This window comes from Hyalella azteca, unplaced genomic scaffold (genome assembly GCF_000764305.2).
Source record: "Hyalella azteca isolate HAZT.00-mixed unplaced genomic scaffold, Hazt_2.0.2 contig6212, whole genome shotgun sequence".
Classification (NCBI taxonomy): Eukaryota; Metazoa; Arthropoda; class Malacostraca; order Amphipoda; family Hyalellidae; genus Hyalella; species Hyalella azteca.
This window is the reverse complement of record NW_025936379.1, coordinates 1-13,467: the sequence shown is the minus strand read 5'-3', so window position 1 is coordinate 13,467 and position 13,467 is coordinate 1. Positions and strand designations below refer to the sequence as shown.

General features: G+C 35.5%; 1 protein-coding gene across 1 annotated transcript; it reads left to right on the top strand.

Moving 5' to 3' along the window:
- Window positions 1-842: 842 nt before the first annotated feature.
- Window positions 843-10,051, top strand: LOC108673967 (the record flags this gene model as incomplete). The annotated part of the gene is made up of 2 exons (XM_018161859.2): window positions 843-1,644; window positions 8,263-10,051. Coding segments are annotated over 2 exons (2,085 nt in total), but the record flags the coding sequence as incomplete, so codon positions are not given.
- Between the last annotated feature and the right edge of the window lie 3,416 nt (window positions 10,052-13,467).

Sequence of the window (13,467 nt, the reverse complement as noted above, 5' to 3'; positions counted from 1 at the left end):
AACTTTAATGAAGTTTTTGTCACCGTTGAGCCAATTTGTTATGCCATTGATCAGTGGTTAATGTTAGCCGTCTATATGGCTATATATAATATGAGGCTATATATAATGTTAGCCGTCTATAAGGCTGTATTTAATAAAGGGCTAGATATAATGTTAGCCGTCTATAGGGCTATATATAATAAGAGGCTATATTTAATGTTTGCCGTCAATAAGGCTTTATATAATAAAAGGCTATATTTAATATGTTAGCCGTCCATAAGGCTATATACAATATAAGGCTATACATAGTGTTAGCCGTCTATAAGGCTATATATAATATAAGGCTATATATAATGTTAGCCGTCTATAAGGCTATATATAATATGAGGCTATATATAATGTTAGCCGTCCATAAGGCTATAAATCCAAATTTTGGATGTCCTCTCAAAGCAAAATATTTTGATCGTTGTTTAGTTTCACTAGCCATGCAGATCAGAAATATTTCTTCAATAAATAATGTCTTTACTCAAAATTTATTCCGTAAATTATTGCGGATGACAATCTACTGCCGGCCAATAACTTAGTATAGTTTATTATTATTATAACATGTTCTCTGAGTTCCATCATTATTTTTCATTTAAATCAGAGGATACGTCATAACAAAAACCTCGTAACAAATGAAGTTAAATGTATTGTACCGAGTAAGCAAAAATATAAGCTAATTAGCTTTATATGTGTTAGAAAAAGGATCATTTAATTACATTAAACAACAAGATTAATATCACCTAATACAATTAAATAAAACTGAACCCGTGATGGCACGGAATAAAGTAGCTTAAAATAAATTGTTTCCTTTTTTTCAGCTGAACGTGAAAACCTTAAAGCAGCCGCTGGCGGTTGCGCTGCTTGTGTCTATGCTGGCGGTCTGCGCTGGCGCTGCATCAGTTAGCCCTCAATTTCCGAGGAGTTCCCTGCACCGAGGAAATCCAGGTAGCGTCCAGCACGTAAAGCATGCAAATTCTGAAGAAGAACAGGCCGGAAATGTACCAGCTGCTATCTCTGGATCTCTGCAAATAGATCAGGCTGGGAATAGACAGCATGGTCATGGTGGAAATATGAACCTAGGACACATCGGGAACCTACATGAAGGATATGCCGGAAACCTGCACATCGGGCAAGTTGTGAATCATCACGAAGGATATGTCGAAAATCTGCACAAAAGACATGCCTTAAATCTACACGAAGGAAATCTGCAAGAAGGACATGTCGGAAATCTACACGAAGGAAATTTGCAAGAAGGACATGTCGGAAATCTACACGAAGGAAATTTGCAGGAAGGACATGTCGGAAATTTACTCGAAGGATTCGCTGGAAATCACCCAAGTGATAAACCAGAGACCCAAACTAACAAGTTTCCCGACCATTTCAACGAAGTTGCTGAAGGCGAAACTGAATATCATCATCCTAATTTACTCAGGGTGACCGGGAACGAAAATAAAACCAGCGATGGTCAATCTAGCAAAGAATCGTTCCTTGGTGAGAAATCTGATTTTGAACGAAGGCATTATGACTCCGCCAAGATACACCAGGGGAAGAAAAAAAGTGGAGCAGAAGATGGAAGCACTGGCGGTGATGGTCAGAAACAAATTCCAGACCTCCAAGAAGGTGAGTTGCCAAAATGTCGATGATGTGCAAAATATTTCAGCCAGGTCATGAATTTCAGTCATTTACGTTTTGAATCGATAATTAATTTCTGGTGTACTTTGGTCTTTCTTGCTATTGCACCTTGCGCGTGCTTACATATAATGCTTTTAACCCTAACCATCATTTTCATTCATCAAGTTAGATATCAAATCTTTCTATCTCACTCTTGGTCCATCTATCTCACTTGGATGCTTCCATAAACTTAGCAAAGCTCGTTTTTTTAACTTTCATAAACTTATGATTTTAGTATCCATCCTACTTATAAAAATAAAATTAAGAACTGAAAGCCGAGGCCAAGGTTGGCTAAAAGCAGGTTTCTCCTTCTTTTACAGATTGCAAACACACATGCATTCTAACATTCTAGAACAACCTTTCCCATTACACTATAGAGAAGATCCGTTCTCAAGAAACCTGGTTCATAGATGTCCTCCTGAGTGCTGCTATACTTACAATAATTTTTTTTGGGGGCTCACCATTTACTTTATAATGAACTTACAAGCCTGAAGCTCTTTGCGCAAATTTCTACAAGATGTTCATGTCATTTGGCGCGTTTTATACGAGGCCTCGCACTTTCAGTGGCGTCTTTGGGCCCTTGCCATTTGAGCCTGTTTTATACGCGGCTGATTGAAATAATTTTTCAAGTGGATGCAGGATTTGAACACACTAACAAGCAACGTTTTTTGCGCACAACATGAAACTTCAAAATTATTATTTTCACTTTTCATTTTACCCAAAATGCGTCAGTCACACTCCACGGCGTAATGTCTTATTTCCAAATGGTTATCATTGATGCCATATTATTGTTATCATGTATTTCTTTCACACATGAAGATCGTTTGTACCCAAGTTATTTACACATATCAGTAATACAGTACATATTTTAGATGCATAATTTGTGCAAGTAACTTGAACAACACAATTTTACATGATTAATGTATCATGAATATGACGATTTTTAAATCCAGGCATTTCGGATCGGTCATGTTTTTACAGATTTTTTTCGGGTGAGCTCAATGGCTGTCACTGTTTTATTTATTGCTACACTTCTCTTTAATCCACTTCTTTTTTATTTACTTATCTGCAACGAATCTTATTCTATATTTAGCACATACCTTTCCAATCGACCTGAAATTTTGCACACTTACGTGAGGTTGGATACAATGCATGAATCAATTGACGGAATAAATAGTGTAAATTATATAAACAAAAATTTTTTATATGTTATAAAAAATGTTAAAAAGTCATTTTTATATATATAAATTTGAAAAGAAAAAAAGAAATTCATTGCTCATTAGTAAAATTGGAGACATTGGCCCCTTCAGGAGTGTTGTCTTCCAAAAGTAATTTTGAAACGCATATTTATTTTTCATTTTCACTGCTAAAATCACGACAAATCGGCAAACTATAATTAGAACTAGAATGTTGTCGAATGTTTTACGAAATTAAATTTTACTGAGAGATGAAAACGGGCACATTTGCTTTAATTTCGAAATGTGGTTTGTAATAGGCAGCTTCGTAAAATGGGGGTTTAAATGTGCCATCATTCAATTATAATTGTTTAGTTGACGAAGCATTAGGATACATAGATAAAATTTGCATTATGGAAGGAATCTCGAATCGTATCCGATCTCCAGGGAAAGCATGTTGACCTTATGTCATACATATATTTATCCCAAATGGAGATCGTTATCAACATTTATTTTTCATATCAACTATAAAAATATCTAGAACATCCATTGTGATACCACAAAATCTCTAAAAAAACAGACATACTATTTTTTATATATATAAATTTGAAAAGAAAAAAAAGAAATTCATTGCTCATTAGTAAAATTGGAGACATTGGCCCCTTCAGGAGTGTTGTCTTCCAAAAGTAATTTTGAAACGCATATTTATTTTTCATTTTCACTGCTAAAATCACGACAAATCGGCAAACTATAATTAGAACTAGAATGTTGTCGAATGTTTTACGAAATTAAATTTTACTGAGAGATGAAAACGGGCACATTTGCTTTAATTTCGAAATGTGGTTTGTAATAGGCAGCTTCGTAAAATGGGGGTTTAAATGTGCCATCATTCAATTATAATTGTTTAGTTGACGAAGCATTAGGATACATAGATAAAATTTGCATTATGGAAGGAATCTCGAATCGTATCCGATCTCCAGGGAAAGCATGTTGACCTTATGTCATACATATATTTATCCCAAATGGAGATCGTTATCAACATTTATTTTTCATATCAACTATGAAAATATCTAGTACATCCACTGTGATACCACAAAATCTGTGAAAAAACGGACATGTTATATATCTTGCGTTGTTTTCGGTTCTTGTGCAAGATTTTATCTTCTGAATTTCAAAAACGTATAAGAGTTTTGCTAGCGCGAACGTTGCTCGCACTTTGCCAAAGAAATGTGTAAGGATATTCGAAGACAGGGAGTGGCTGCACAGTCCATATTTCACTTGACCGAGCCCTCGCCTTGTCTATATTTACATTCCTGCGTACATGCAGGAGCAACGTCCACACACTTTCTGCGACAAAATTCAGCGTGCAGAAAATGGCGAGCTAGCGCTTTGCCTCAACTTGTGTATGTATGAAGACTTCTTCGGTTTTTGGAGGAGTGAATGCAATAAAGCGATGAATTATTCTTTTAAAGTGGATTAAAAGCTATTTAAATTTGACTAATTTGTTACGTTTTTATAAAAATATTCAGTACATTTAAACGCATCCCGGGTCACATGAATCATGATTAAGTAAATAAATAATTTCTCTTAGTAAACGAAGACGCAAACTTGAGGAATCCGGAAAGTTCATCCAAAAACATTACGTAGTATAAGACAACTTCATCAGCTTCTAATATTTTCGAGATCAAAGGTAAAATTTGTTATGCAGTTTGAACGCAAACGGACATGTTTTTAGGTGAATTTTATTTTCAGTTGTAGAATCATGGAAGTTCATAACAAGTTTGATGACCACATAACGAATGTCTGCCTCCGTGAGTTTTGAATTTAGTTTAAAAATTCGGTTTCGGTTGAATTAAATTTTGGTTTCGGAATTGTCGTCCGCTAGGAATTAGAATGCATGATTTCCTTTTTTCAGGCATAGACAAACTTCGCTTCAGCAAAAAATAATTATAAATTCATACGAAAAATTAGACTAGATATTCAAGGCTTATATTAAGCCTAAATTTGGCTGGAAACCGAAATATTTTAGACTAACAATAAAAGAAAACTAAAACTATTATAGTTTCCACGACGAAACGCCTCTCACGAGAACAGCACTTAACGTCCTGCCTTGCATACACGACGTTCTCTGGCTCTACAATTAACGTAATTGCTTGAGCCAATAGTTGACTGAAGTTCGAACCTCAATCGAACTAGTTATTTTCATTGCGCGATACGAGGGATGATATTTATTTAAGGGCTATAAACTCCGAAGAATTTAATCCGGAAATTATCATATAAACGGCTGCAAAATTTAATAGCCGCTCAAATGAAATTCGGGAAAAGCGAGGTGATTTTCTCTCTATATCATTAGGAATCATGTGCGTGCATGTGTTCTAGGGGAGGAAATGCTATCAATAAGCAATATCGGCAGGTGATAATATTAAGAAAATTTTTTCAAAGGAATTCACAATATTTTGAGCCAGAGAGAATATATAGGTATATAGAGAATAATTTTTTTCAATGGAACTTGTATTTATACAGTACCCAATCCCCAAATGAAATTAGTGGATGTTATTTATAAATAAAATAATCCCTCAGTAAGACTCGGTACTCGCTGATTTGCTTATTATTATGACACGAAATTGGATATTTGCACATAATTTTTAAATTCTGAGAGGCGTGGCTCAATTAAACACTGTAAACAGTCCTTCGATGTCCTACGGAAGCGAATATCGATGACAACGTTAAACGACCTGACGCGGTAATTGGCCGGTATTGATAACGGATACACAAAGTTTAAAATTCGATGTGATGATGTTAATTATTGACATTTCTCGACCAACAGCAATGCAATTTAAACCCGATGCGTTTGTGGACGTGAATTTATCTGGCATTGTTGTGTAATTTGCATGATTGTACACTTTTTTAAAGTACGCAATTTTATTAGGTTTCCACGAAATCCAACAGAGAGGTAGGATTTGGGTTCTGATAAATTTTCACATGTAAACTACAATTGCCGTGAAATATTGCGTTGATTTCCAATTTTAAAAATATCCTTCTTTCATAACAGTTCTTCCATCCCAGAGGGAAATTAATTCAATCTTATTTATCTATTGAGCAATTCCTAACAAATATATGGGAAAGGCTTCCGGTTCATTGCTATAACCATTGATACCATGAAAACGCATACGCTTGTTGAATATATTTAAAGCACCCTGTTAAATTTTTTAATGTGATACTTTGACGAGAAATAAATTAATTTAAAAAATACGACAGATTAATAATGGGCTGCTGTGCAGTATTAAAGATATCATTACGATGTATGTCACTGCGCTATTTTAACTTCATAACTATAGCATCAGAGAGCTACAAGCCCATCAATATGGGTAACTGGAACGTTAATGGACAATTTTATGGAGTTAAAAGATGTTCATTACAAATATTATATAAGCTTTAAACATGCGCCAAACTTTACTGAACGCTACATTGCTCTTCACACGGATGGTTGTAATAACATCGACTTTAAAGGACTTAATAAAGCCATCAATTTGATTAAATAAAATATTGGCCGGCACCCTTTAAACCCTGCAATGAAGAAAAGATACTAGTAATATAATGCCGCTCGGATCTGTCATGAAGTCTTAATGTATCTATTTTGCGATGCCAACTCTATAGAGGGTATTATCAGTCGATATCGTTTTGATTATTTCATTATTATAAACTCAATATTATTTTTCGTCATTACATTACTAAAGCTGTCATTTACTAAGTTGAGTGAAAAAATAATCGTATCCGCACAAACAAAATTTGACTATTTAGTAGTACCAAATTTTTTACAACTCCCAATAAGAATTAACATCAGTCAACGCTCTAAGGTGTAAATAAAAAGAAAAAATATAGGCATCGAAGCATTCATATAAGCTTTTAAATAACCTTCATTCAGAACCAAATAATGAAAATTATTATTTTTACAAATATCTATCAGACGTTTGATGATTACTAATTAGAAATATACAAAAATAGCCAAGCGGTGAACAGATTCATTATTTATTAAGCCGCTTTCATGTGCACTTGCTTGCACTTTATTCAGGCGTCGGTGCAGAGACTGAATTATGCTGGTGTACGATGTCGAACATAAATAGAATGAACTCTTCACTGAAATTTTTAGGATGAATAACACTTTAATTATTAACAGCATCTACATTGTTTGAAGGTCTAATAATATTTCTTAAGGTCTAACTGCACACTGTAGAAAACGTCTTTTTACATTAACTTTCATTCGGTTAACGGCCTGAGGGTTTAAAATAATATATTTTTTGTCTCAACACTGGGCAAATCGTAGAATCAAATTGTCAAATATTCCAATCCCGAATAATTATGAAAAACAATTAAACTGTTTGCAATGTTGAAATAAAGGAAAAAATTTGCAATGTTTTTCTAAGTCTACGGGAACCATGAGTTACCATCATCATGCCGAATGTTCAATGCAATAACAGCAGCGTTACATCATCAGAGTATCGAGTTCTAACACAAAGAGTTCTTTCTCGGATACCACACTTAAGCTGCCGATAAAAATTGGCACTGAAGACTATAGTATGTCGAGTAAAGTGCCTTCTTATTGGAGCTTCTATTGTGCCTCAGGTCGAGATCGCGACCTCTCTTACTGCTGATCATGTAACAAAATAAAGAAATGCGCTTCTTTAGGTAAGATTCGATTGTTTGATTATTTTGTGCCTAGATTTGAATAGTATTGCAACAGTTTGTCGGTACTGTAAAGTTTTTAAACTTCTGTCTATAATCGCTTTGCAGTTTAATAAATAAGCGGTAAAATTCAATTTTTTTCTAATTTCAATATCGGAAACTCGGTGCTAAATAATTCTAAGATAAACGAGTGCGTTCCAGGCATCATATCTGGTGGGATTTGATAACTTGTATTATGCGTGAAATTTTGAGAAGAGAAATTTATCCTGCGAATGCATGCCAAGGCCGACATGGTGACGATGAAATATGCAAGACGTGGACGTTGTTTGAAGGGACCAAATCCCTTGAGTGACTCCGATGATTCATACATCTTGGGAGACACGATCGCTCATAGGCTGATCGATGGACGCTCGAAAAACATACAGAATTTTTCGATTTTGAGCTACTTTTTTACATTTTTCAATGGCTGAGCCTTGATAAAATGTTGAAACTAAATAAGTATAAAATGTACATTTTTTCCTTTCTTTAAAGCTCAGGTGAAATAGTGGCAAGAAAAAACACTTGGGAACGCTCTGAGTTCGGACCTTAGGTTTCAAGTGAAATTTACAAGAGATTGATTAATGGATGAGATAATTGCGAAGATAAAACTTTTAATGCACGATATAATTTATTTAACAAATCACCATATAAACTTAATTTTTTTCCACAGATGGGGGGCCTGCTGCTGGGAAGATCGTGGTCTCTCGAACTGAAGGAAAATTGGCCCGCGAGAATGACGCAGACATCGTGGCTACTAAACGCAACAAGCGCAGCTACGGTGATTCTTACTTGCAGAGCATCGGTTATGATCCTATGATGGCATGGGGCGCTAAAAGATACGACGATCAATTTATGCAAACTTTGGATGATGGCCCTTCAATGACATGGAACAACAAACAATTCGACGACCAGGATATTGGAGGCAATGGGTATTATCTTGACGTGCATTCAGGACAACAATTAGGCAGCTCCGTAGACGACAATTCCAGTCCAGTCTTCGAAAATTTCATTAATAGGGAGAAACGAAATAATCAAGCAGTTACTGGGAGCGAGGAAACATTTAATGAAGATGTTGTAGTTCCAGGCATGTTTGTTAAGAACTTAAATCTTGAACCAATCATCACTAAACGGTCCTTAAGGCCTCGTATGTTCATAGGAGTAGATGACTACAAGCGATCGCCCAGTGAGATGGGACCTCGAGGATTCCACGAAGGAATTTTTAATGATCATTTCGGGTATTTTTCTCCAGTCAAAAGGAATAAACGAAGCGTAGGGGAACAATTGCCGTCTGTAATTAAGACCGAATCTAAATCAGAAAGTTTGTTCAATGGTCTTAAAGATATTCCCACAAAACGGAAATTTGGCATGGATGCCCAAGGGTTTTATAGTGACACTTTCTCTGGCGGCTTCGGTGATTTTGGAACGATGAAAAAACGTTATAATGACATGACCTCAAGCGGCTTCTACGGTGATACTTTTTCTGGCGGTTTTGGTGATTTTGGCACAATGAAAAAGCGATACAGTGACATGACTTCAAGCGGGTTCCATGGAGACACTTTCTCTGGGGGCTTCGGCGATTTCGGCACCATGAAGAAGCGATATCTCGGTATGACATCACATGGCTTTCATGGAGATACCTTTTCTGGAGGCTTTGGGGATTTCGGTACAATGAAGAAACGATACCTCGGGATGACTTCACATGGGTTTCATGGAGATACCTTCTCTGGTGGTTTCGGCGACTTCGGCACCATGAAGAAAAGGTTTCCGGCGCTGACCCCAGACGAACACCGCAGAGCATATTTCAACAACCGCCTGGCAGCCTTGTTCAATAACTCAGAAATGTCACAAGGAAGTCGTAAGAATTCTCAGAACAGAAATATACTTACTCCTGGATCTCAAATAGTGCGTTCCGACAAACCCAATCTTACAGACGGAGAACAACTTCAGAGATAAATTCATCCTTGGATTCTCTACGGTGGCGTCAGGTCAGAAGAGAACTGATTTTTAACCGGCGTCGGAATGTTATTGAAAATTGGTTGATGGAAAATTGTTGCTAAAATTTGTATGACAGCGCAATGCATCTTGATGCATGATGGAATAAATGCAAAAAAGGCCAGGAATTTACATTCCTGACGGATTGATCTCATTCAAAGTTGGACCAATGACACGAATCTCACTTTCTCTATTTCTCCTGCTCGTGTGACTTTTATAGTGAATGGCTTCTTTATCTTCTGATTACACTTCAATCTTATATATCAATCATCATGCCATTTAATGATGACTTGAATTGCGAACACAATGATTTTACCTGCTCCTTCTCTTAAGATCCTATTAATTGAAAATACTCCCGAACATATGCATAATGTATTCCTTGTGGTGTGAAACGCAATCAAAAGTGGCATCTTCAGATAACAATCTTGTTGATAACATGACACGAGCTCAGTACTAAAAAAAATATTGAAAAGAACTTTTTTAATATCAAAAAAATTTATGAATATGCTGTGTCCGTTTAATAAGTCACTGTTTCAATCTAGATAACTTTTCCGATACCTCTGTGGCCGTGCATGACTGATGTGCAGTTGAAACTCTTCTATTATTACAACTAATCATAAATATCAGTGACGCGAGGCTTACGTACGTTAACTTGAAAACTTCATTTTTTTCAAGCGTAACATGAAGCGAACTCTTGTTATTTGATTCAACACACGTAGAATTGTATCAACCTTCGCTCTGATCAAACGTTGTTATATTTCAAGGAAGAGGCCACTTAATAATTATAATTGTCAACATGTATAATAATTAATTCCAAATTGAAAGCCGACATACAGCATTACGTTTTGTCAACATTACGTTTTTGTTTCAAGATAGAAATTCAAGATATTCCATATTTAGATGCGAATGAATATATAATTAGGAACGTACAAAATTATTACATTGAATATAAATTGGAAAGATTCGCGATCGATTGACAAGCATTTATTTTAAACTCCAATTACCCGCCTTGATAAGTTTTACCTGCGGAACAACCTAATGAAGTGCCGAGAGAAAACTATTTTTACATTGCTTGCCCAATTGTAGCATGAAATTATATGGGATTATATTTTACTAAAATATGTTTATGTCGCTTCGGATTCTGCATGTGAAGGAAAATATTAACATTTACGCAAGGTGATACGTATTAACTATTCAGTGAATACTGTGTGTCGTATAGAACTCACAAATTTATGACACTGCGTAACTTTTTTCGTCTTATCAGTAAACTTAAACTGATTAATGCTCGATAATTTCAGAGACCATCTATTTTATAAATTAGAAATCCAGCCACTAGATGATTAGGTAAATGACATGATCTTAAATTCAGTTATTCACGTAATGCTTATCACGTAATAAAAATGTTAGATATTTCCAGGAATTGTTTTTTAATTTATGCGTGCGATATTTCAAGAAAATTAAGTATTATATTACGATGGTCGATATTAGAGGAAATACTTTATCTTTGTTTTTGCATATCAGTTCCTAAAATTGAATTCTAGCAATAATTGATCGGTTTTACACAGTTACCTATTGATGTTTTAGATTGATGAATTGATATAATAAAATTTTCGTAGTTGAAAGTAATTTATCATTTTATTTAATATAAAGAATAAATAAAATTTCATTTGAACAAGCGAGGTAATTAAATTTGAACGAACAACGTAATAGAAGGGGTTATACTGTAGTAATCGGAGAAAACTAAACATAGAAACGTTGTATAATGAACTACTATTTTAAATTCAACATAGTTCAACTACACTAACAGACCAGCAAGAAATCCGAATTTTCTGAACTTCATGAAGGATTTGATGATTATTCGGTGTAAAAAGTACATCGTAATAATTTAGAATAATTTGCATTGCAGATATTTCGACCGCTGGTGGAAATACGTAACATTTGTTTCAATTTGAACACACAAAAAATATAAAAATAAGAATATTCATGTTATACGTGTGTTTCAACGTTCAAATATATATGTGAAGAATTCAAGTTTTTCATTCCAAACATGAAACTTAATATTTGACCAAAGAAAAGCTTTGGATACTTATGAAGACGGAAGTAGAATATTGATTAAATATTTTACTCTGATAAGAGAGTTCGTTCTTTTGATAAGAGAATTCGTTCTCAATTCAAGGAAACTTGGTAGGTGGGTAATCTAATCTCATATGCTCAGTATATAATCATTTATGACAGCGTACGATAGACTTATAGTAGTGTTATCTTATTTATTTAACCTGGCACCTTTCACAGGTGATCAAACGTAGTGGCACAGTTGCAACTTGCTATGACCAGAGATAGTGCGTCTCACATTATCACTTTGTTTAATCCTTCTATAAAGCTTCTTCTTCGACGTTTATCTTTGGTATCTTAATAAAATAATCAGAGGTGACGGTTTTCCCAACGACTGTACCGTGCATGATTAACGCACTCTGTAATGTGTACAAGTCACACAGCTTGATTTTACTTGCATTTAAGCTTAGAATTTTCACAAAAAAGATTTACTTGATAGTTTTTGAAGTAAAACTTAAACTTGCAATGTAATAGAAGTTCCAAAAAGCTGAATTGTAGGACACATACAGGACTAATTTTCGTTTGGCTATGCCTTGTTCATGCGATAACTGCAATTTTGAAAAAAATTAATGATTGATCTCCCACATGTGACAATATGTCTCTTGATTTGTGTCAATTTAAACTTTTTTGAGAATTGGTGGTGGAAATTTTGATTAGGATTCGTTACAAATATAAATATCAGTACTTATCTTGATACTGTGTTTTCACGAGTTGGCCAAGATCGATCATAGGAACTTGATTGTTAATTCTTATTCCTAACTATTACCAGAGCAACGGAAGAAAATGTTGGTGTGTATGATTGCTGGCACAGAACCTATCGTCATCATGCCGGGACCGAATCTGTCAGCCACGCATGGGATCGAATCCGTTCATCCATGCTGGGATCGAATCCGTTCATCCATGCTGGGATCGAATCCGTTCATCCATGCTGGGATCGAATCCATTCTTCCATCCTGGGATCGAATCCGTTCATCCATGCTGGGATTGAATCTGTTGTCATCCATGCTGGGATTAAATCGCGGTAATGGGAAATGCGTTTGCATCAGAGAGGTTTACTGTTTTGCACCATATTTTAATTTTTGGTCTTTCCGACGACTTATTGGTTTAAAATATACCACAAATTCATGCAAAACAGTAAACCTGAATTTACTACGTCTACCGTANGGAAAGCCTAAGTTTATACCGCCATCATAAAGTTTTGCCAACCAACGCAAACGATTACAACTAAATCTCGGAATTTGTCCGGGAAAACGACCATTTTGCCACTGGGCAGGGTGGCCGCAGTGGTTACAGTTCAGAGTACCAAGATTGGCGCAGAGAGGCACGGGTTCGATCCCAGCTCTGTGCGCCAGTTTCTGGTCAGAATCGGCAAGGAGGCCGGGCGGTTAAGCAAAGCAGAAATTGTAGCAGTGAGTTGCGAGGTCGAGACCGCAACAAGCTGTGAATGTTCTGCGATGTTAAGGATCGGCGACAGGCCTACGGCCTAATAAACGCTGAAACAGCTATTATTTATTATTATTGCAACTCTGTTCCTCCTTGTATGAGATTTTTTACCGTAAATAAATAGAACGAAAAATAAACTCGTCATTTAAATTTATCATTAATTTTAGCCCTTAAAAAGTACGAATTACTAAACTTTATTATGTCATGCGTGGTGACAAAATATCTCTGATGGAGTAATTATCCTAACGGAGTTACTGGTGGCAAAGACACATCTATTAAGGCGTAGAAATATGACAATGGATATATTTTTAAACCAGCATCAGCCGTA